Genomic DNA, 23,548 nt, shown 5'->3' on the forward strand with positions numbered 1-23,548 from the left:
TTTCGTCCCCCTCCCACCACCCCATCTCGTCTGGGTTTGAAATCAATAAGAGCAGCACAAAGTCTAGGTCCCTGTCTCGGTGGCAGACGGAAGGAGAAGAAGGATTGATATGTATGAGAATATTAATATTGAACTCTTAAAGTTAATGTGGCCCCGTTGCAACGCACGGGCGTTCTTCTAGTAGCAGTATAGATATAGAATAGAATAGTTATAATAAAACTTCAAGAACAAATAGTCAATTTCCTCCGCGAACTCATCGCATCCTGAGCGAGCAACCCCCCACACCCTCCCCCCCGGGACCACGTGACGGAGAAGTTGAGGATAATGACGTCGTCGTCGGCGGCGAGGAACCAGCACCTGGATGAGCTCCGCGCTCTCATGGCGTCGCACTCGCCGCCGATCCACGCGCTCCTCATCCCCTCCGAGGATGCTCACCAGGTTGTTGCTCCTGCCGCCCGCGCCTATCGGAACCGATCAGGGTAGATCAGATCCTGTCGGGCTCGACTGCGCCGAGTTTAGGGTTTTGTGATCTCCTCTGCTTTACTGGTTCGTTCCTCTGCTCGATGGTTGAGAATTGGTTTGCTCATCTGGTTCGTGTTCGTGCAGAGCGAGTACGTGTCGGAGCGGGACAAGCGGCGGCAATTCATCTCCGGGTTCACTGGGAGCGCTGGTAAGTGTTAATCCATCCGTCTTCTTAGCTCTTAGTCGATCGCTCCTTTGCCAATTGCAACGAGTTCAGGTCGACAGCACCGCCTATTAGTTGATAAATACTAGGTTTGTGCTGTTGTAGGCTTGTAGCAACTTGTTTTGCCACTTGTGTGCTACATCAATTGCAAGCGGCAGCAGGGAGGTTTTCAAAGTAGCTAAGATAGCATGTCATTATGGTGAACAATTGATCGAATCCAGTATCAGCTTCGTGCTTTGTTGAGGCTTGGTTAGCTTTTATTATGCGATTAGTTGAGTTCCCGTTCGTTGCCATGGAACGACATATATTTTTTCCTCTAAGCGCACTGAGCCACTTCTTCTCCTTTCTGCAGCTGTGATGAATCCGTCATCACGTCCTCCAGTTGTGCACCGGCCCCTTCCCCCTTGCATACTATCTACACTTGCTGTCTTCTCCCTTGAATCCTATAGCGGATGCCCTTTCCATCGTGTCGATCTCTCTGACATCATCTCCTCCTGTCACCGTCGTTTACCACCAATCCCATTATTGTCTCCTCGGATAGCAGGTTGGGGCTGTGGAGCCTCCACCTGTATGAGGTGAACACCAGATGGCATGGCACATCGACGCTCGCCCCCATCAATTCTGTCATAAAGAGTATGGGTAGGGCTAGCTATATATCCGTGTGTTGCCATGGATTAAAATTTTGGATTTTCTTGGCATGTTTCATCAGAAAGGACTTTATTGATTTGAATTATTATGTTGGTATGGATATCTGAAAGTGTGGGTGTTGCAACATGCCGAGCCTGATGTTCATTATTTCCTTTTACTTAGTTGTCACGCGTCTTATTTGGTTCGTATCCTCAATTCCTATACAGGGTTGGCCCTTATCACTACAAAGGAGGCGTTATTATGGACGGATGGACGATACTTCTTGCAGGCCACAAATCAACTTAGCGATCGGTGGAGACTCATGCGCATGGGAGAAGACCCACCAGTCGAAGTCTGGATAGCTGATGTAAGTATTGACCACCTTCCCTTGCACATTTTTGGTTCAATTTTCTAATCTACCACACAGAACTTGTACAAATGATGAGGAACCTACTATGCTGTCCGTTTTGAGTTCTGCCACAATTTCAGTGATGTGAATCTGCAAATGTGGTTTTCTTGTTCACCATAGCAAGGTTATCTCCTCAGAGTTCTGTCTTCATAGATATGAGCGTTCAGCTTCAGCATTTAAGGAAACACACCAATCAATCTGTAATTGAAACTGCTTGTTATTTCATCAAGAGTTGTGGAATATGTCAAAATTGTGAACGCCTTAACTTCATTGCCATCTCACCATCTGTTAATTGAATGCTCGTCTCTAATTTAATTCGTAAAAACTAAATCCACTGTTGTGTTCTCAGAATCTCTCGGATGAAGCGGTTATTGGAATTGATTCATGGTGCATCTCTGTGGATTCTGCTCAGAGATATGAGCAAGCATTTTTAAAGAAGAATCAGACGTTGTTTCAGCTTTCCTCTGACCTCGTCGATGAAGTTTGGAAAGATCGTCCTCCGAATGATGCTACACCTGTAATTGTGCACCCTGTAGAATTTGCTGGGCGTAGTGTAGCACAAAAGATGAAGGAGTTAAGAGAAAAGTTACAACATGAAAAGGCTAGTGGCATTATAATTACTGCCCTTGATGAGGTACAGTTAATTGATTTGCATCTTGGTTTCACTCATTCCGCACGGTCTATTAAATTGAATCTGTTCTATTTTCTCAAATTTTATAGGATTTATGAGCATTTTAATTTCCTCTTTATATAAATCCCCATTTTAGGTTGCTTGGTTGTACAATGTTCGGGGAAATGATGTGCATTACAGCCCAGTGGTTCATTCTTATGCTATTGTAACCCTGCATGGTGCCTTCTTTTATGTGGATAAGAGAAAAGTAACAACTGAGGTCAGTGAGTAAACTGAATATTTAAAATTTGCAATCTTCCCATTGTGGTGTTAATGGCGATCTGGTGCAGGTTAAAAATTACATGTCTGAAAGTGGTATTGATATCAGAGAGTATGATATGGTTCAGCTGGATGTGAGCTTGCTTGCATCTGGACAGCTAAAAGGCTCTGCAGTTAATGGTAGCTTGCACATGGAAAAGGATATCAACGCGGCGGAACATTCCAAAATCTGGATTGATTCAAATTCGTGTTGCCTTGCACTCTACTCAAAGCTTAGACCAGATCAAGCTTTGATGCTGCAATCGCCCATTGCTCTACCAAAGGCTGTCAAGGTTTTTTCTTTTCTTTTCTATGCATGTGTGTTTAATAGAAATTCGTGTGCATGCAATCACCTTTAGCCTTTCCAGTAGACTACAATCACCTTTAGCTTTTCCAATGCACTATGACATACATACCATCTTTTTTTAACTCCCCTAAATCTAGTACTGTTAAGAAAATTTATGCTTCGTGATCAAGCATGGGAACTTGATATTTGCATGTGCCTAAATTGCGCTGGATAAATGAGCTCAGTAATTTCCAGGAGCACCAAGAGGACGCATTGAAAGAAAGAGAAGTGTTAACATTGAGTCACTCAAATGAGTTAATTTGGTATCAGCTATCAAGTATAATGAAGTGTTAAAAACAGGTTTTGCCATAATTGTGTGTACTGATCATATCCCTTTTGATTGTGAACATATATTATCACATTAAACAAATGTTTCATGTTAGAAGTACATCCTGTAACTATTATGCAGAATACAGATAAAAATAGTTTGCATGCTAAAAGTGTATCTTGTTCAAGCAATATTTTTTTTCTTATTTCACTTTGTATTTTTTTGCATAAGCACATAGTGTGCATTTCAGTTAGTACGTACGGGTATGTAAGATAAGCTATATGTCCTTGCAAGTTTAATCATTTAGTATTTTTTTGCCTAAACATTTTAAATTTGTTGTAATGATGATATAGAATCCCATGGAGCTGACTGGTTTGAGGAAGGCACACATTCGAGATGGCGCAGCTGTTGTGCAATACCTGGCTTGGCTGGATAATCAGGTCAGTTAATTAGACTTTTTACTTGTAAATGCTCTGTGACTTAAAACATGGCATAACCCTACTGCTTCCTAGGATCTGATCTCTAGGGTTTTAAGCTGCCTCCCTTGCCGCCATGCATGGGAACTCCAGCAAGAGATCCTAGTGATGCGGTTGCCCTGCTTCACGCCCCCCAACCTGCAGTTTCTACCATTTTCTCAGCCCAAATCCTCTTCTCACCGGGCTAAACGGCTGCGGCTGCTACCCTCCATGCCCTTTCTGACACCACAGGCCGTCACATCACCTCCTTGGGCTGAGTGGCCTCGACAATGTGGCTGCACATAACCCGACTTGGTCGATCTCGTCCTTGCCCTTGAGGACCATGCACTTGCTGGTTTCCATGGTTCTCGTCCGAGCCTACTAGCCCAGTTCTCTGCTCTGGCGTGCTCTCGGGTTTGTTAACGTTGTAAGAGAGGCGCTGTTCGTGAAGCTGCTCTTGAGGATGGGAGGAGGTGATTTACACATCAAAAGGTGGTAGAGCTTTGCCAGCACTAGGGGAGACATATGCCTTGATGGCTCCTGTGCTTCCCCAAGGAGCAGGAGGCCAAGGCTGTGTTTGGTTGAGCTGCAGATTCTGAAAAAGCTGTTGTGAGCTGTGACCTGTGAGAAAGCTGCTGTGAGCTTTCAGCTGTGAAAAAGCTGGAAGCTGTTTGGTTGAAACAACTGCGAAACTATAGATTTGACTGAATTGTCTGTAATGCCCCTGAGACTGTTTATATGCTAATTGACGGTAAAACACTGATATGCAAGTTAATTGACATATAAATTACTACTTCGGGAAGAAAAAAGTTTATTTTTTAAATGTTGCACTATATGTGTACATACAAACATGAGAGCATTATACATCTTTGATTGCACAAGACATGCATAAACAGGAGAGCACTATACATCTTTGATTTCATAGGACATGCATAAACAGGAGAGCAATTTATTTTCATACACGCATGATATACAATGTAGCTCTGGATCCAATTGAGCCAAAGGCAAGACAAAAGATTAACTAGATCCAATTGAGCCAAAGGCAAGACAAAAGATTAACTAGATCCAATTGAGCCATGAGTTTGTTATAAGAATCTGACCATAATCAGCTCAACTACTAATAAACACTAAAATTGTTGGTGATCTCCTAGCTTTCTTCAATTGCTCATGTAGCACCTGAGCTCATATGCAGCAAGCCAACAATCATGCTGAATTAACAATCTTGAAGGCAAACTTTACTATGCAATGATGTCTTCAAGAAAATACTTTATAGGCAATGCTTCACAAACTCTTGTGTTGTCGTCACACAGATCGCCAGATTTTACCTGCAATCTTTGAGCACAAGGGGTCAAGAGTCGTGTGTGTTCCGTCTCAAACAAACAAGAAACTATACTGACGACAACATGAAACAACAACACTATGAGCATGTTTCTCTCCTGCACTCGTGCGAAAATATGGCATCAATGTACAATTTAACAATCAATCACATGCCAATTAACCATTATGTACACACATCTCCCTCTTGCACTGACACTACACACATCTCCCTTCTTGCACTGACACAACATTGCAGAACAAACACTATTCTTCCTGCAGGCATTCTCACAAACACCTTGCAAGCATACTCCATACCATGTACTAAACAAACAGAAGATGATGGAGGGAGGGAGGGGATGAGGGAAGATGGAGGCGGACGCGGGAGGCGGCTTCGGCATAGCTCCCGGGGCGTTGTTGTTGGGCGGGAGGGCGGCTTCAGGGAGCGACGACACTGCTGGGATGGGGGCGGTTGCTCCAAGGGAGGCGTCGAGGCGGGGCAGAGGAGGGTTCGGCGTGGCGGCGGACACAGGAGGCGGCGCCGGCGACGGAGGGTAGGCGGCGGCGCCGGCGACGGAGGGTAGGCGGCGGCGCTTGCGGCGGCTAGGAACCCTAGCTGCCCGTGCTCTGGACGAGTGGAAAGAGACGGGGACGAGGCACTCTCGTGTCGTCGTGGTGGGCTTACGTTCGTGGGGAGAGAATAGATCAAAAGGTTTTCCACTTACCAGTGCCAAAGGTGGGTAAATACCACACAAGCTATCAGGGGACAGCTAAAAACGCCAAGCTGAAGTTGAGGGTACACCGGTTGTGACAATTGCACTACGAGGAAGCTACAACCTTTACAACTTCTGCTTCTCCTTTTCACCCTTTGGCCAGCTTATAGCTTTGAAAAGCCAGAAGTTGGCTACAAAAGTCCAACCAAACACAACCTAAGTTGGGGGTTGAGAGTGAGGAGGAGACCAAGGATGTGTTTGCTTGGGATAGTCAAGGATGGGTTAGGGCCATCCCTATTTTTGGATGGGATAATCCAGTTTGGTTGTTTGTTTGGTTTGAGGGATAGAGATGGTTGGGATGAGTCGGTTGGAGTGTTGGTTGGTGGATGAACATGACCAAGTGGGTTTGTGATGACCCTCTCATCTATGTGGTAAGATTACCCCTATATTTTGCTTGAACAAGGTTTTAAATCGTTTTGTGGCATCATTATAGCTATGCTCGTGGAAACTATTTACAGTTGTGTTTTTAAAGTAAAAGTAGAAGAATAAGTGTAACAAAAAACACTGGCCAAGTAAGGACAAAGGAGAATCATCATTTAATAACTAATTAATGTGGATAGATAGCTTACTTTCTTTCTTGGTTGTCACATCGTGAGTGCCGGTGGGAGTCACTTGGAAGAAGTCGCCAACCGGCTGAAGCTCCAACATAAAACAACCTCCCAAGAAAGATTGGATGCTTCATTGTTAGGGTTTCTATTGTTTCATGTTATTTAGTTACATACATGGTCATTTTGGATTAAGTTTGCGTGTACAAATGATTACAAAATGATTACAGGCTATTTTTGTCCCATGCACACGTACAAGATAATACTAAGCTATAGCTGATAGTGAGCTATACCAAATAGCGTGCTATAGAGGTCGTTGTTAGGATAGTGGTACAAAGTGCCATAGCTTGGCTTTTGAACTCCCAAAAGGCTGTAGCTACCAATTTAAATCCTTGTGTATGAAGTCTAATCCTACAAGAAATATTGTCACAAACATATAAATTATCACAAAAATTGCATTTTGAAGAAATATCATACATGCATAAACTATTAACAACAACAACAACAACAACAAAGCCTTTAGTCCCAAACAAGTTGGGGGTAGGCTAGAGCTGAAACCCATAAGATCTCGCAACTAAGTCATGGTTCTGGCACATGGATGGCTAGCTTCCACGCACCCTTGTCCATGGCTAGTTCTTTGGTGATATTCCAGTCCTTCAGATCTCTCTTCGTGGACTCCTCCCATGTCAAATTTGGTCTATCCCGACCTCTCTTGACATTATCAGCATGCTTTAGCCGTCCGCTATGTACTAGAGCTTTCGGAGGCCTGCGTTGAATATGCCCAAACCATCTTCAGACGATGTTGGACAAGCTTCTCTTCCATCGGTGCTACCCCAACTCTATCTCGTATATCATCATTCCGGACCTGATCCTTCCTTGTGTGGCCACACATCCATCTCAACATGCACATCTCTGCTACACTGACTGTTGAACATGTTGCATTTTAGTCGGCAAACACTCAGCGCCATACAACATTGCGATTCGAATCGCCCGTAGAACATGCCTTTTAGCTTTTGTGGCACTTTCCTGTCACAAAGAATGCCAGAAGGTTGACGCCACTTCATCCATCCAACTCTGATTTGATGGCTCACATCTTCATTGATATCACCATCCTTCCGCAGCATTGACCCCAAATATCAAAAGGTGTCATTGTGAGGTACCATCTGCCCATCAAGGCTAACCTCGTCGTGCCTAGTAGTACTCCTCACCTCATGTACTCAGTTTTAGTTCTACTATAAGCCTTAGACCTTTTGATTCCAAGGTTTGTCTCCATAGCTCTTTAACTTTCTATTAACCCTCGCCCGACTATCATCGACTAGCACCACATCATCCTCAAAGAGCATACAACATGGGATATCTCCTTTTATATCCCTTGTGACCTCATCCATCACCAAAGCAAAAATATAAGGGCTCAAAGCTGAACCTTGGTGTAGTCCTATTTTAATCGCGAAGTCATCAGTGTCGCCATCACTTGTTCAAACACCACATTATGGTACATGTCCTTGATGATGGTAATCTACTTTGTCGGGACTTTGTGTTTCTCCAAGGTCCACCACATGACATTCCACAGTATCTTATCGTAGGCCTTCTCCAAGTCAATGAACACCATATGCAGATCATTTTTTTGCTCCCTATATCTCCATAAGTTGTCGTACCAAGAAAATGGCTTCCATGGTCGACCTCCCAGGCATGAAACCAAACTGATTTTTGGTCACGCTTGTCATTCTTCTTAAGCGCTGCCGTGACTCTCTCCCATAGCTTCGTTGTATGGCTCATCAGCTTAATTCCACGATAATTAGTACAATTTTGCCTTGTTCTTGAAGATTGGTACTAATATATATATATACTCCGCCTCCATTCTCCTGGCATCCTGTTTGCCTGAAAAATGAGGTTGAAAAGCTTAGTTAGCCATACGTCGCTCTCTCCGAGGCCTCTCTGCACCTCAATGGGGATACAATCAGGGCCCATCCCCTTGCCTCATTTCATCCTTTTTAAAGCCTCCCTGACCTCAAACTCCTCGATTAGGCGCACAAGACGTTGTACATGTCCTTAAAAGGATGTCATCGGAGACAACGACTATCTTATCAACCATTACGTGCAAGTCTTAAGGTAAGACTATCTTATCAACCATTGTACATGTCCTTACTGCTTGTCGGAATCGGCACACGATAATCTACCAGAAGCAATCCTTCGTAAAGCTCAAATCCCACCAAGACCTCAGCCTCATTGATGCCCATGTGCACCCGATTTAGCAAAATCAGGGAAAAAGTAGTACATGAAACAATGAATTTTGATCCACAGAAGGTAATGAAAGCATATGTATACAATTTACGTGCTTTCCTGCTTAGAGCATCTCCAGCAACTTCCAAAAAGCCCTCCCTATAAGTGTGTATTGGGGCTCTCCCCATAAATTTATTGGGTTTCACAGGTCTGTAGCAGATCCCCAATACAACTTTCCCTATACTTAGTATGACATATGTGCCACACCTGTCAGTGGCTTATCTCTCTCTTTCTCTCGTGTGCACGGAAGACACCGGCACGGTAGACAGTGGCGGAGCTTCGGCGATCGGCGGCATGGTGGGGTGGGGGCCTGGTGCGGTAGGTAGCGGAGCTAGTGGCTTACGATGGTGGTCCGGCGGCGGTCCTGCGAGCATTGACGGTGGATTGGCGGCGGCGCGCTGACGTGGCATATATTGGGAAAGATATAGGGGAAGATGCATCTCCTCTATATAGGGGAAGATGGGGTGTTTTTGGGTGAGATCCTAAAAATTATTGTGTTTAGGGAAACTGGTGGAGCGCGTTTTCTGTCAACTTCCCCTATACGTGATTTTTTTTGGGAATAGGGGAGCTGCTGGAGATGCTCTTATAACTTACTTTTAACTTGGACGCTCACAAGCCCATGACTGCTACATGTTTTCCTGCTTAAAAAAATAGAAACATATTATTTAACTTTTAAGAGATGTATATTATGAATTGTCTGTGCTGCAAATACTAACAAAATGGTAATGAAAATTCAAAAAAGTATGTTGCTTAATATCCAAAGAGCTATGGTTTTTGAGAATATATGTGTATTTGAGTGAGGTAATTTAATCTCACCATTCTTATGCAAGAGGTGAGCTGATCATACTTATTCCATTCTATCTCTCCAACCAAACGCTAGAATGGAACCATTCTGCTCCATCTGTACGGAACCAGTCCCATTCCAGATTCCGCTGGAATGGAACCATGACATTACACTCCACTTGGTTCTCCAACCAAACACACCCTTAATTTGCATCTGATATGGAGCTCATGTACTTTGATGATGTGGCATGCTTACCAATGATCCTGTTCAACATGCTTAGTTGGTATTTGCTATTTGCTTTGATGTTAATTTATTTTGTTTTCCTCTAATCACAGATGCAAGAGAACTATGGGGCCTCTGGTTACTTCAGTGAGGCCAATGGGTCACAGAAAAAAGAGCATTTGTGAGTTTACCCTTTTATTTTTGCAGTTTGTTTTTTGAGCATCCTGTGAGCTGTCTTTAGTCTTAAGCTAGAGCCAAGCATTACTACACAACGAAAACTATTATATGTTCCTAGAGCAGGCTGCTAGACATTTTACGTGGTTTTCTGGAGTGGGGATTTGCATTAGAAGTGCATATGCCTTATAAGACTAAGTGGCTTTATGATAAATGAACTTACAATTCATCATTGACCAATCTTTTGTAACGAAACACCTAATTATGTCATCATGATTATGATACATAATTAGGCAGTCTTTGGAGCAAAGAGACTTAGGGGGTGTTTGTTTCCAGGGACTTTTTGGTGTAGGGACTAGAAAAAGTCCCTAGCAAACCAAACAGGGTGGGACTTTTTTGGGACTTTTTGCTAAACGTCCTTAGAAGCACCTCCTTGAGAGTCTTTTTCAAAAAGTCCCAGGGACTAGAAAAAGTCCTAGAACTAGAGAAACAAACACCACCTTAACTGGTTCATGATGATTATGGGAGTGCTAGTGTCATTTTTTCAGTAGTGTACGTACTGATAAAAATTGTGGTTCCTTCAAATATCTCACTCAGGCGTCTGATTGTTTTAACTGACCATGAGATCTGTTTCTACTGCAGTATTACTAGTGTGCACTTCTATTGTTGGCTTATTATTACAATAACATATCGTTGGTTCTACAGGCACATCCCTTGTAGTTCCAAGTTTCAACTATCAGACGGAATTTTCTATTTGCATCTTATTTTTCAGTACGTGAAAAAGGATCTTGCATCCATGCTACGTGACCTATTGAATGATTTATTTGCCCTACGCTCTGCATCCTAATGATAAACACATGCATATGTTTTACTGTTGTTTATTGGAGGGTCAGAGACCAGGGATTTGGTTATGTTAATCTGCTCTTTTTGTACTTCAGGGAAATAAAACTTACTGAGGTTTCTGTCAGTGATAAACTCGAAGCCTTCCGCGCAGAGAAAGAGGTATTCTGCAGTATTTATGGAATTTACCATCCCAGCAAGTCACTTGATAGTATTCACGGAATCTGCTTAAACATAAACCACTTTTCATGATCCTATCAGCCGGTTTTGCCGACTTCTTGTGTGTCCCGTTATAAGTTTGTCACAACCGTAAACTGAGGCTTAAGATAAGGCCCCTAGGTGCCTTTTTGTTTTATTTGCAAGTCCAATGTGGGTGTTTTTTTTTTTTGCAGTAAATTAGTAGAGCATAAATATGCAGTTACTATGCCGAGGCATAGTACCCTGGTTCGCAGGTCAAGGGTGCGATCCTCGTCCTGGGGTCAATCGACCCCGATTAGGGTCGGGGACGACGTCGGGTCGAGCTAGATCGATTGCCGGATTGCGACCTTGATCGATGGACGCTGACCTAGATCGATTCATGGGGAATTGACGCTTACCAGGCAAACACACTCCAATAATCTGAACTCTTCCGGCCTGCCGGAGTCCGCCCTTCCATGATCCGCTGCTAAGCTGACGGCCATTTGTGCTGTCCGCTGCCATATGCGGCGTCTCCTGTCCTGCTCCCGCCATTAATACGTCGTACGCGAGCGGTGAGCCACTAGAGATTTCGACGCCGATTAGGGAAGCACGAGGCAAAAAGAATGGCGGGAAAGGCAAACAGGAGAACGTGGAGTCTGATGGGGGGAGGCTTGGAGCTTGATCCATGCCAGACTGGAGCTTTGAAGATGAACTGACGAAGATGGATTTGGTCATAGTTGTGCGACCAACGCTTCGTAGGAAAGTAATAATCACGCCATGGGCTGACTTGTGGCCCCATTTTATAATCAATTTTTATTTTTATTGTGTGAAATTTCAGGCCGGATCTTTTCCCTTCCTGCAATATTGGAAAATATATCAGTGCAGATCGTAAAGTTCTTTCTTTCCCTCCATGCAAAAATTGGGATTGCGTACCATGACCCGATGTATCGTACCGGGGTCATCGACCCCAAAACCTTTGGATCGCGATCCACACCAATTAGCGTCCTGAAGAAGTATACGCCTCGTTGAATCTCGTTCTGGTGGGGTGTCCACCCGCTACCCTCGACCTCATTCCTCGACCAGGGCGACCCAGATTCCCTGCAACTATGTGTCGGGGTGACATTGGTACTAATATGTAGTGTTGTGGTGTTTCTCAAGATATGTGTGTTTTTGGAACATTGTTTCTTGAAATATGTATTTTTTTGGGATATCTTTTCTTAGCATGTTTTATACAGACTTATATTTAATACCCATTCCTCGTGGGCATTTTGCATTCAATCTCTTGGTACATATCAGCTTTGACCAGTCATTATATGTTGCTGCAGCATTTTAAAGGTTTAAGTTTTCCTACGATATCATCTGTGGGGCCAAATGCAGCAATAATTCACTATTCTCCTGAGGCAAATACATGTGCGGAACTTGATGCTGATAAAATATATCTCTGTGACTCTGGGGCACAGGTTATATCTGTCTTGAACTGCAATTTTCTGTTTGCGGATTCCATAGAATCTAATGAATTTAGTGATGGTATACTTGCAGTACCTGGATGGCACTACAGACATTACAAGAACTGTACATTTTGGTAAACCCTCAGAGCATCAGAAATTGTGCTACACTGCTGTAAGTTCTATTTTTGATTACTTGTTCTTAATATATACTATAATTTATTATGAGATATGAAGTCAGCTTGTATATTTTTTGGAATATTATTTCTTAAAGCGTGGCATCAATCACGGTGTTTTCATGTGTTCTCACATTATGAACTCTCCATTTATGGAGTTAAACAATTCCTTGAGCTTACAGCTTAACCTTGTTACTCAGTTAGTAGTTTGATCAATGATTTTCACACAATATCCAAACACCTCACGTGTTAGCTCAGCTACTATTACTATTGGTGCTCTGTGAATGCCTATCCCATTATTCTGCTGTTAGAACACGTGTTTATATTTCAACTAAAGGCAGTTTGATATTTGAAGTAGGCATGCTATTTTATTTACCTTATTAAGTAAAATAGTTCTGATCTTAAATACTTGACTTATGTTTGATCCATTGCCAATACCTTATATGCTGTGATAACTCACATCTAGTGTAATTTCCGCATTAATTTTTTTTTGGACTACTTATGTTTGACCTCATGCTGATACCAAAGTGGTGTTGAATATCGAAAATAGGTCTTGAAAGGCCACATTGCCCTAGATGCTGCTGTGTTCCCTAATGGGACCACAGGTGAGTCGTTTTTTCAGTGTTCTTATGACGTTAACTCTTGTGCCTTCTCAAGAAATCTATGCCTATGCATAGCACTGTGCAGGCAAAGCTTTTGTAGAGAAAATTATCAAAATATTGCAAAAGTTTGACATGTGATCAGCCATGCTTTTACCATTTTCGAGCATGCCATGAACTTCACAAATATTGCTTTGGTCGAAAAGATTGCCTTCAGTTGAATTCATTTCCCTCTCAAATATGTTGATTTTGGTTATACTTTGATTGGATTAACCTTGTGAGGCATGCATCATGTGTGACAACAAATATTACTGTATAAGGCCAGGTCTGAAGTAGGAGTAGGTCATATTTGGAGGACACTATGAAAAGTCCAAACAAAGCCTTGCTATCTGCATAGCATAGTTATTACAATGAAAGAATTGGGAACATGATGAAATATGTTCCGCAACCTTTGTCGGCGAGTCCGGTCCAAGGGCTGCGGAGCGGGAGGCATAGTTGTAGTTTTCGATTACGCAGAAGCACACAAAAGTACAGAAAGTAAATTGACAGAGGAAATATGGGAAGAGCTCTTTACATACTATGGTAAATGTAAACAAACGTGAACGACTACCGATGCATGCTGGAGGGGGTGAGATTGGAGGGGGGAGTGTTTGCGGGTTCTCATTCGCAATTCTCAGCAAGGAAGGAGCTACAGTAATAACGAAACATGAATAAGGTATAGCTAACATAGAGCTTACAACCCAACCGAAATGAGTGTACCAGTTTAGCCTAAGGAACCATATAAACAAACGGGAAACCAGGCGGAGTGAACAAGGGAGCCAATTACTCCAGTGTAGCTGGCAAGCCGGCTAAGCATCTCCTCATAGGAGAACTTCTGCTAGGGTAGCATCAACATCGAGTTAGGGTGGAGGGGTGAACGCCAATGGCTTTACCATGGGCACCTCTAAGGCGCCACCATAGGAGTAGATTGTGCTCCTCTGGACAATGGAGATACCCTGCTCCAAAGTGGTTGCGCAACCAGGTTCTACTCCGTCATCTCATGGAGGCAAACTATGTGCTCCAGCCTCTTGAATTGCTTTTCGAGAGCGATCCAAAAGGGCTAGGGCACTGTTTTCTGCCATGTACTCATTTTGCAGGGTCCCGTGGAGATGGGAGTTCAAGAAAATGCATTGCCTAGGCATTCCCCTATGAGTGGTGAGGACCATCTGGGTCCCCAAGCCTATCGTCCTCTAAATTCACTTGGATTCAAGGATGATCTCCAGGTCGAATGCTTGTTGGGGTAATCTAGCCCATTATGGTCAAGCCGTTGGTCTCTTGTTTTATTGATTTTGGCCATCAACAATTAATGCGAGCTTTGGGGAATTACATTGGGTAATCCATAGCATAAAGGTGATGATGGTTCATATTTATTTATCAAAATGGCATTCTAGTATATTTTAAAACACGCTAATGCAATACTTCACGATTAGAAATACAACAACAACAACAACAACAACAACAAAGCCTGTAGTCCCAAACAAGTTGGGGTAGGCTAGAGGTGAAACCCATAAGATCTCTTGACCAACTCATGGCTCTGGCACATGGATAGCAAGCTTCCACGCACCCCTGTCCATAGCTACTCCCTCTGTCCCATAATGTAAGACGTTTTTTAACACTAGTGTGGTGTTAAAAAACTTCTTATATTATGGGACAGAGGGAGTAGTTCTTTGGTGATACTCCAATCCTTCAGGTCTCTCTTAACGGACTCCTCCCATGTCAAATTCGGTCTACCCCGACCTCTCTTGACATTCTCCACACGCTTTAGCCGTCCGCTATGCACTGGAGCTTCTGGAGGCCTGCGCTGAATATGCCCAAACCATCTCAGACGATGTTGGACAAGCTTCTCTTCAATTGGTGCTACCCTAACTCTATCTCGTATATCATCATTCCGGACTCTATCCTTCCTCGTGTGGCCACACATCCATCTCAACATACGCATCTCCGCCACACCTAACTGTTGAACATGTCGCCTTTTAGTCGGCCAACACTCAGCGCCATACAACATTGCGGGTCGAACAGTCGTCCTGTAGAACTTGCCTTTTAGCTTTTGTGGCATTCTCTGGTCACAGAGAATGCCAGAAGCTTGGCACCACTTCATCCATCCGGCTTTGATTCGATGGCTCACATCTTCATCAATACCCCCATCCTCCTGCAGCATTGACCCAAAATATCGAAAGGTGTCCTTCTGAGGTACCACCTGCCCATCAAGGCTAACCTCCTCCTCCTCACATCTAGTAGTACTGAAACTGCACATCATGTACTCGGTTTTAGCTCTACTAAGCCTAAACCCTTTCGATTCCAAGGTTTGTCTCCATAACTCTAACTTCCTATTTACCCCGTCCGACTATCGTCAACTAACACCACATCATCCGCAAAGAGTTGACCTTCACCAAGAGTTGACCTGTTCCGTCCTTGATGCATTTGACTTGACCAATATCCCTCGTCTTCCTCTTTCGGATCTTGGCCATCTTATAGATGTCCCTTTTGCCTTCCTTCGTGCCTAACCGTTGGTAGAGGTCCTCGTATGCCCGACCCCTTGCTTCACTGATAGCTCGCTTTGCGGCCTTCTTCGCCATCTTGTACTTCTCTATGTTGTCTGCACTCCTATCCAGTTATAGGCGTCTAAAGCAATCTTTCTTCTCTTTAATCGCCTTTTGGACATCATCATTCCACCACCAGGTATCCTTATCTTCGCTTCTCCTTCCCCTGGACACTCCAAACTCCTCCGAGGCCACCTTACGAATGCAAGTCGCCATTTTCATCCACACATTGTCTGCATCCCCTCCTTCCTCCCATGGGCCCTCCTTAATGACCCTCTCCTTGAACGCCTGAGCTACCTCCCCTTGAGCTTCCACCACTTCGTTCTAACGACTTTGTTACGCTTATCCCGTTGGACATGAATCCGAAAGCGGAAGTCAGCAACCACCAGCTTATGCTGAGGTACAACACTCTCTCCAGGTATCACCTTACAGTCTAGGCACGCACGCCTATCTTCTCTTCTTGAGAGGATGAAATCAATCTGGCTAGAGTGTTGGCCACTACTAAAAGTCACTAGATGCGTTCTCTCTTTCTAAAGAGGGTGTTCGCTACAATCATGTCGTAGGCTAGAGCAAAGCTTAAGACATCTTCTCCTTCTTGATTCCTGATGCCATAGCCAAAGCCCCCATGCGCCCCTTCAAAACCTGTGTTAGATGTACCTACGTGGCCATTGAGATCTCCTCCTATGAAGAGCTTCTCGCCAATCGGTACACTCCTAACATGTCTTCCAGGCCTTCCTAGAACTCCCTCTTGGTGTTCTCATTGTGGCCTACTTGCGGGGCATACACGCTGATAACATTGAGAACTAAGTCCCCAACTACCAGCTTGACCAGGATAATCCGGTCCCCACGTCTCTTGACGTCTACCACTCCATACTTGAGGCTCTTGTTGATCAAGATGCCTACGCCATTTCTGTTTGCAGCCGTCCCCGTGTACCACAGATTGAAGCCGGTATCCTCCACCTCCTTCGCCTTGTGTCCCTCCATTTGGTTTCTTGGACGCAAAGGATATCAACACCTCTCCTCACCGTTGCATCAACTAGCTCCCGAAGCTTCCCTGTCAGAGATCCTACGTTCCAGCTACCTAAGCGATCCTCCTAGGCTCGGCTAGCTTCCTTACCCTTCGCACTCGTCGAGTCAAACGCGAAGACCCTTGCTCATTTTCCACTACATCCGGGCGTCGATGTAGCGCGCCACTAAGGATGCGACGACCCGATCCTCGCTCACTTGCCACCGTATCCGGATCAAGATACGGCGCGCCATCAGGGGGGTGACGGCCTGGCCCTTGCCCATTTTCCACCACACCCAGGTTCCGATGTGGCGAGTCGCTGAGAGGGTTACGCCCCAATGAAAATCTTTTGGGTTTCATCTCCATATAAGAGTGGCTGAGTTTTTACGTTGGCTCACCAAGCCCATCACAACCCTCCTCCTTTACCCGGGCTTGGGACCGGCTATGTTGAGACAACATACTTGGCGATTAGAAATAATGGACAATTAATCGAAGACACTAAAAGCATAAATAAAATCGTGTACATTAAGGTAGCATGTTAAGCGCGTCAAAACCTGAAATTAGTGCAAAAACCGCACCCGAGAGGCTTAAGCCTAAAAATGTGCATTTTAGAAAAATAGATAGTTTGGGGGGCTTACGCGTAAAATAATTAACCAGGAATGTTAATCGCATAACTACATAGAAACTATAGGGGCTAAACTACAAATATCCGTGTCGAATTGAAAGACAGTGAGCCAATATGCACCGAATGCAACCAATCTATTTATTTTGAATCAGGCTATATGCCACACAACCCTTAGCGGCCCAAAACCATGGCAATTCGTTACCAGGGTGCGGCGACTTGGGTTTCCACTACTTGGCAGTGGTGGAGACTATGGTTGGGGCTGAAAGCAGCAGCCCACGGTGCAGGACGGGGTGGGGTGCTCGGGAGCCGGAAGCAAACGATGTGGTGATGCCCGTGGCGTGTGAACTAACCCGCAAGGCAGTGCATGACTGGCACTCAACGGCTTGGAGCGGAGTTGGCGCCGCAGTGGTGGAGCCAGCCAGCGTGCTAGTGACGACTATAGACCGGGCACGCTAAGAGCTCGCGATGGCGGGGCTTGGCCTTGCGAGCGAGGTATAGCTCAGCGGTTGCACGTGGTTCAGCGTGCACCAGACGGCGGTGCGTGGCCAGTGTTCGGCGGCTTGAGGTGTTGTCGAGGCCAGCAGGGGCCTAACGGCGAGCTCGGCTCGAGCAAAGTTTGCGGCATGTGCACGGGCGGTGGCCTATGGGCGGTGCGTGAGCATTGCCCGAGTGCGACAATGGCACGAATGCGATGGGCACGAATAGCTGCACGGGCATGCCGGCGCATGGTGTCCAGAATGGCCGACCCGACGGCTTGGGCAGCTAGTGCACATCTGGCGTGGTAGGGCATGTAGGGAGCTCGCGCATGGCATGTCAACGCTCCTCAAGCAGTCGGCAACAGGATTTTGTGGCGGCCATCGAGGCCAAGGCATGATGGAAGTGGTGCAACCCGGCCGTAGTAGTTGGCAGCGACATGGCAGCGGTCACCATTGGGGTGACCGGCAGCTCGGTGTGCGTCGTGTTCAGTGACACGATGAGCTTCAGGAAGACTTGTCTTGTTTGTCTGCCCTGGCACCATCTGCCTCTGGTGTAGTCAACAAACTCATTTATGCGAATAAAGAATCAACACTGGTGAGCGACATCAAGTTTGCTCGGTCTCGCTAGGTGCAAAATATTCCGTAAACTATGGGAATTGCAAAAAACATAATCAAAATTAGACGAGGATTCCATTTTTGAAACAGTATTTTGGGTCAATACCTCTGTGACGATCAACGAGAGCCCACTCGATGGAGGCTCAGGGTAGAGTTGGGGGAGCGGGCGTGTTGATAACGTGTTCTGCAACTTTTAACGGCGAGTCCAGTCCAAGGGTTACAAAGCGGGAGGTGTAGACGAAGTTGTCGATCACGCGGAAGCAAGCGAGTACAGAAAGTAAATTGGCCCAAGTTTGTAAACAAAATGTACATCCGTAATGATACTTGTTTAGATAGAGGTACATCCGTAATGACAAAATCACTTGCAACGAGGCAGAAAAGATCGAAACTAATCATCTCCAAAGCCAATTTTGTTCCAGAACAGTACTGTTTGGTATAGGCTGTGATCTAATTTGGAACAAGCTTCCTGTGCCCGATGCACCTTCTAGGATGTTTGGCTGAGGTGTCTGAGAGGCCTCCCAGTTATTTATGCACCTTGTCTTTGATTTATGCAGATATCTTTGATACTTAACTTGTTTTGTTGCACATGCTGTGACTTCTGTGAACCTCATCTGGAGAGTTAATATTGTTATTGAAAACGAGCAACAAATAATGGTTGACCATTTGTACATTTTTTAGGAACATTAGCATAAATAAAGATGTCATCATGGATGTCAAAATGAGAACCCCATTGGCCACTGAAGTTGTGTAGTTATTTATGAACAGCTAGTGGCTGATATGCGCCTTGGCGCACCCCACCATGGCATATTATATGGAATAGGGGACATAAATGCTGACAGCTGAATGCACCAAGTGAGCAAGAAGAGAGCACGCTCATTCACATCCTAATTTTGCGAACTTAGTTGCGCTGGCTGACGGATTCATCTTCAACATCAATGATGAGCACGAGCGCGCTGTGTTGGACGTCATATGTGTGTGCCCGTCCAACAGCTGCACCACGTGGTTGGTGCACTGTGCATGCTGGCCTTGGCCTTGCCGTTGGAGCAGCAGCAGCAGCAGCAGCAGCAGCGTGTTGTGCTGTCGACCGCCCGCCCGTGCCGGCTGACTTGATCCGGACCCAGCTTGCCACGCCAATAGAGTAGCAGCACGCTGCGTCAATCCGGCTCGCCGGTGCCTGGAGACCTGGTGCGGTGCCCAACCCGGTGAGCATCAGCATGCCATTCCCTGCAGCCCAACATTGCACTCTCCGACAGCGGCCCGGAGGCCTAGCGTCCGTTCTTCATCGCTTCGGTGGACCAAGACGCTCACAGCATGCTTGAGCTGGCTGCGCATAGGCAACAGCGAGCTCCATAGGCCGCCATTGCCACACTCGGTGAGCACTCGAGCTCCAGTGGCCACCACCGTCACGGTTGCCGCGCGCTCGAGCTGCCCCCGGCTCCAGCCCCCGCAGGCGCAGTCGCCGCTGCCATCTCACTTGCACACTGACTTCGGTGTCGAGCTGGCCATCATCCGCGCTCGGTTGTTGTGAGCGGCCCCGACGGTTTTCGTGTGGCCGGAGGACTGAGGTAGCTTGCTCGCCTTGCCTCCACAGACAAGCAGCCGTCGCGTACAGCTCAGTCAAGCCGTTGTGGTCGCCGATGTTGTTCTCTGCAGCCTGGATCTGACGGCGCCTGAGGAAACGAACACAGCTATATGAAGAGGATGAGGTGGGTTGCAACAGCGCAGGAGCACAAGACTGTGGCAACGCACCTCGCTCAAAGAGGCCATTGACGAGCACGAGATAGTAGCGGCGGCGCACCTCCCTCGCTTGGGGGGACTTGTTTCACTTGATTCGTTCCGTCGCACCCGCACTATTCCTAAATTTCTTTTCTGTTTCTATTTTGAAAAAAAGGGGCGTGCGCAAGAGGGGGGAAGAGACGAGGGAGCGAGGCTGACAGCGGTGGCTGAATCTGGGGAAGGGAGAGAGATGCGGAGGGAGACAAGAGAGAGGGAGAGACGGCGGTTGTGAGACGGGAGTGGGAGGAGAACAGGCTCGGGGGCCTGGAAGGGGGGGTGCTGAGCTGAAACCGAGTTTTTCAGGGTTATATTGTGACTTTGGAGGGCTGCCGTGGGATGATCGATCCGCCATCGATTTGTGGCCAAGGTCAGGGAATCATGGTCGAAAAAAAGGGTACGACGTGGATAGTGTGGCTGCGCACCCACTCGCGCAGAGTTTCTCTTGGCGAATTGGACAGTTGAGACTAATCCTTGTATTTTCTTAGCGAAGCTAACTATTTATACGTGTACCTGCATTTGCATTTACATACAAGGAGATGGCATTATCTTTTATTTTTACCGATAACGGAATGTTCTGTGTAACTATTCAGCATTGCTTGTAGGTCATGCTCTTGACATACTGGCAAGAACCCCACTGTGGAAAAGTGGTCTTGACTATCGGCATGGCACAGGCCATGGAATCGGATCTTATTTGAATGTCCATGAAGGTCAGATGGGTGACTCATCCTCTTTATTTTCTCTTAGTTCATCTGAATGAATAGCCATCATGGAATGATGTGACCATCTTTTTCTTTGTAACCAGGCCCTCATCTAATTAGCTTCAGACCTTCTGCTCGCAATGTACCACTGCAAGCATCAATGACTGTAACAGATGGTCAGTGAATATCCGAGCTCACACTGCTGTTAACAGTTCAAAATGGAATTACTTATACTCCAGTGTCAATCCTGTTGTCTCATATCCCAGGGAATGTAAGTTGCATAATCTCTTGTTGCAGAGCCTGGTTACTACGAAGATGGAAACTTTGGTATAAGGTTGGAGAATGTTCTTATAGTCAAAGAGGCTGATACTAAATTTAATTTTGGGGAGAAGGGTTATTTGTCATTTGAACATATAACATGGGTAAGTATTGTTTGTTCATTGTCCACCGCAATAGCTGTTATTGATGTTCTTTGTTTTCACTTTGAACTAGCGCTTCCAATTTAGTAGCTGATGAAGTTAAGACATTCATGGAAAATAGCTGCTTTTCTAGGTTCAGCTCTCTGAGGAGGGTCTTCGATTTCACAATGTTATGAGCCCTGGAATTCTATTCAATAAATAATACATTCTCTTAGCTTTTGCTGCTGTTTTCCTTATCCAAGTCAATATATTTCTTGTCTTATAAGTTGTTTTAAGTATCCTCAGTCCATACTGCCACCTCTGTGCCAAATTATAAGACGTTTTTGTAGGCTAAACTAACCTACAGAAACGTCTTATATTTTGATAGGGAGTGAGTACTATACTAGGATCTGATGTATGACGATTGCTATGTTTAAGTAATGTGTATAATCTGTCCTGGCAAGGAATCCCAATCGTGCCTCCAAAATAAGGGAAGTAGCATCTCTTTAAATCCTGCATGGAGGCCTTTCAGGGGAAGCCTTCAATATTTATCATTGATTCACATTTAATATAAGAAAACTTTGCAGGCTCACCGGCATTTCCATAACCTACTGTTCTTTTCATCTGTTCACTTGAGCATGTGTTTCTTGTCATGTACCACTCCTTCGTATGCTGATGAATTTCTTACGTTGTGCAGGCTCCATACCAGACTAAACTTATAAACACTGCCTTGTTGACCCCTGCGGAGATCGAATGGGTAAACTTGTACCACTCCGAGTGCCAGAAAATCTTGGAGTCTTACCTAAATGTTCAGGAGAAGGAATGGCTGAGGAAGGCCACCGAACCTATAACTGCGAGCAGTTAAGCCAGCCACTTCATGGTTACTGCTGTTGTGCGCCAAACGTAGATAGATGGCTACCCGAATATTTAATCAACTTTAATAAGTGTGAATAGCACCAAGTGAGCACCCGTATTCTTTATGTATTTCGTGTCGCCTAGCTTGAGGCCGGAAATAAGAATACAGAGATACTGAATGAATACTGAATTGTTACTTTGCTTGAAGACGAGTTGACTGGTTCTTGTTAGAGGCGGATGTTATTTTTGCAATGGCATCGGCTCCGCAGCCATATTAAACCACAAGATCACTTAACTTTGACTAAAAAAAAGCCATTTCCATTCCTTACTACTCCCTCCGTTCCTAAATATAAGTCTTTGTAGAGATTTCACTATAAACTACATACGGATGTATATAGATGCATTTTAAATGTGGATTCATTCATTTTGCTTCGTATGTAATCCACGTAATGAAATCTCTATAAAGACTTACATTTAGGAATGGAGGGAGTACATTATTTAATGCGGAACGATCAAAATCTGACTGTCACATTTTTAAGCATGGCAAAACAAATTTTGTCATGAGTATCACAATTTCCTTTAGCAAGCACAACAAATTAAGATTGGACATGTCCAAGATTTGTCATGTTTGCTAAAGAAATTGCCATACTTGCTACAACATAATTTGCCATAAAAATGATGCTAAAAAACATTCCAACGATCGATTTGTGGTAAAATCCATGCTTTAATATTTTTGTAGAAGAAAAGTGAATCCTCACTTTGAGTCTAGTTACACCAACGAGCAAGTGAGTACTTGCAAGTTAACCCGAAATAACGTATATCACCGGGTAATAAGTGGCTTGAAAGCATAGCAGTTCTAACTTATCAAACATTACCTTGACTATGGATCAACATGTGGTTGGATGGTTACAATGACAGTGGTTGACTTGACATTGATTGTATTTCTTAAAATTTATTTCAGGCCTTCCGATGATGTGCATTCAGTGGAAGAAGATGTTCCAGTCAACTACGAAGGCGTCTACGACGACTTCGTCAATCTCAAGATGATGTGTGTGCTCAATCTCTCGAAGATGCTCACAAAGTTAGGGTGTGCGTGCCTACGTTCATAGGGATGAGTGTATGTTCGTGTATGTGAGCGACTTTGATTGTACCATGTTAAAAAAAGCATAAGTAAAGCAATACAACATAAAGGAACGATATCTTCCAAGGTTTTCTTACATCTGCCTGAGATCATAACCAGTCTCATTGTGGCCTCGCATGCCAACATTTCTCCATCTTATCTAACTTTGTGTATTGGTGCATATAAATGATATTCTGTCTGTCATCATGGTGCATCGTGTACGGTTTTCAGCATTCCTGGAATATATCCATTTTACCTTGGTTTTGTTAAATTTGATTTGTTCATCCAAGTTGACAATGACCGGATAGTGTGAATTATGCAGACTCCATCCAAACCGTGGACATGGCTACCGA

The 23,548-nt window shown here is 44.8% G+C and overlaps 1 protein-coding gene across 5 annotated transcripts; it reads left to right on the forward strand.

Annotated features, from left to right (window-relative positions):
• The first annotated feature begins 203 nt into the window (after positions 1 to 203).
• On the forward strand, positions 204 to 22,305 carry LOC123091936 (aminopeptidase P1). Of its 5 annotated transcripts, none has more exons than XM_044513561.1 (17): positions 204 to 438; positions 607 to 670; positions 1,540 to 1,679; positions 2,071 to 2,355; positions 2,489 to 2,611; positions 2,682 to 2,942; positions 3,617 to 3,703; positions 9,750 to 9,817; positions 10,516 to 10,581; positions 10,749 to 10,812; positions 12,153 to 12,287; positions 12,367 to 12,447; positions 12,999 to 13,053; positions 20,727 to 20,831; positions 20,927 to 20,998; positions 21,120 to 21,244; positions 21,918 to 22,305. In XM_044513561.1, the coding sequence occupies exons 1-17, from the start codon at positions 325 to 327 to the stop codon at positions 22,083 to 22,085; spliced, it is 2,013 nt and encodes a 670-aa protein (XP_044369496.1). In that variant the 5' UTR covers positions 204 to 324; the 3' UTR covers positions 22,086 to 22,305. The 5 variants fall into 5 exon arrangements, 4 of the variants coding, with proteins under 4 accessions (XP_044369496.1, XP_044369498.1, XP_044369495.1 ...); XR_006443874.1 differs by having other exon boundaries at positions 275 to 520; positions 21,089 to 21,244; XM_044513560.1 differs by having other exon boundaries at positions 276 to 520.
• The last annotated feature ends 1,243 nt before the right edge of the window (positions 22,306 to 23,548 follow it).

The sequence above is a fragment of the Triticum aestivum genome, chromosome 4B, assembly GCF_018294505.1.
Source record: "Triticum aestivum cultivar Chinese Spring chromosome 4B, IWGSC CS RefSeq v2.1, whole genome shotgun sequence".
Lineage (NCBI taxonomy): Eukaryota > Viridiplantae > Streptophyta > Magnoliopsida > Poales > Poaceae > Triticum > Triticum aestivum.

Excerpts from the sequence above, each read along its gene's own strand:
- LOC123091936 (XM_044513560.1), top strand. The coding sequence starts at position 362 with ATGAGCTCCGCGCTCTCATGGCGTCGCACTCGCCGCCGATCCACGCGC. Across the intron at positions 9,818-10,515 it reads TCACAGAAAAAAGAGCATTT|GCACATCCCTTGTAGTTCCA; the intron begins GTGAGTTTACCC and ends TTGGTTCTACAG. Across the intron at positions 13,054-20,726 it reads GTTCCCTAATGGGACCACAG|GTCATGCTCTTGACATACTG; the intron begins GTGAGTCGTTTT and ends CATTGCTTGTAG.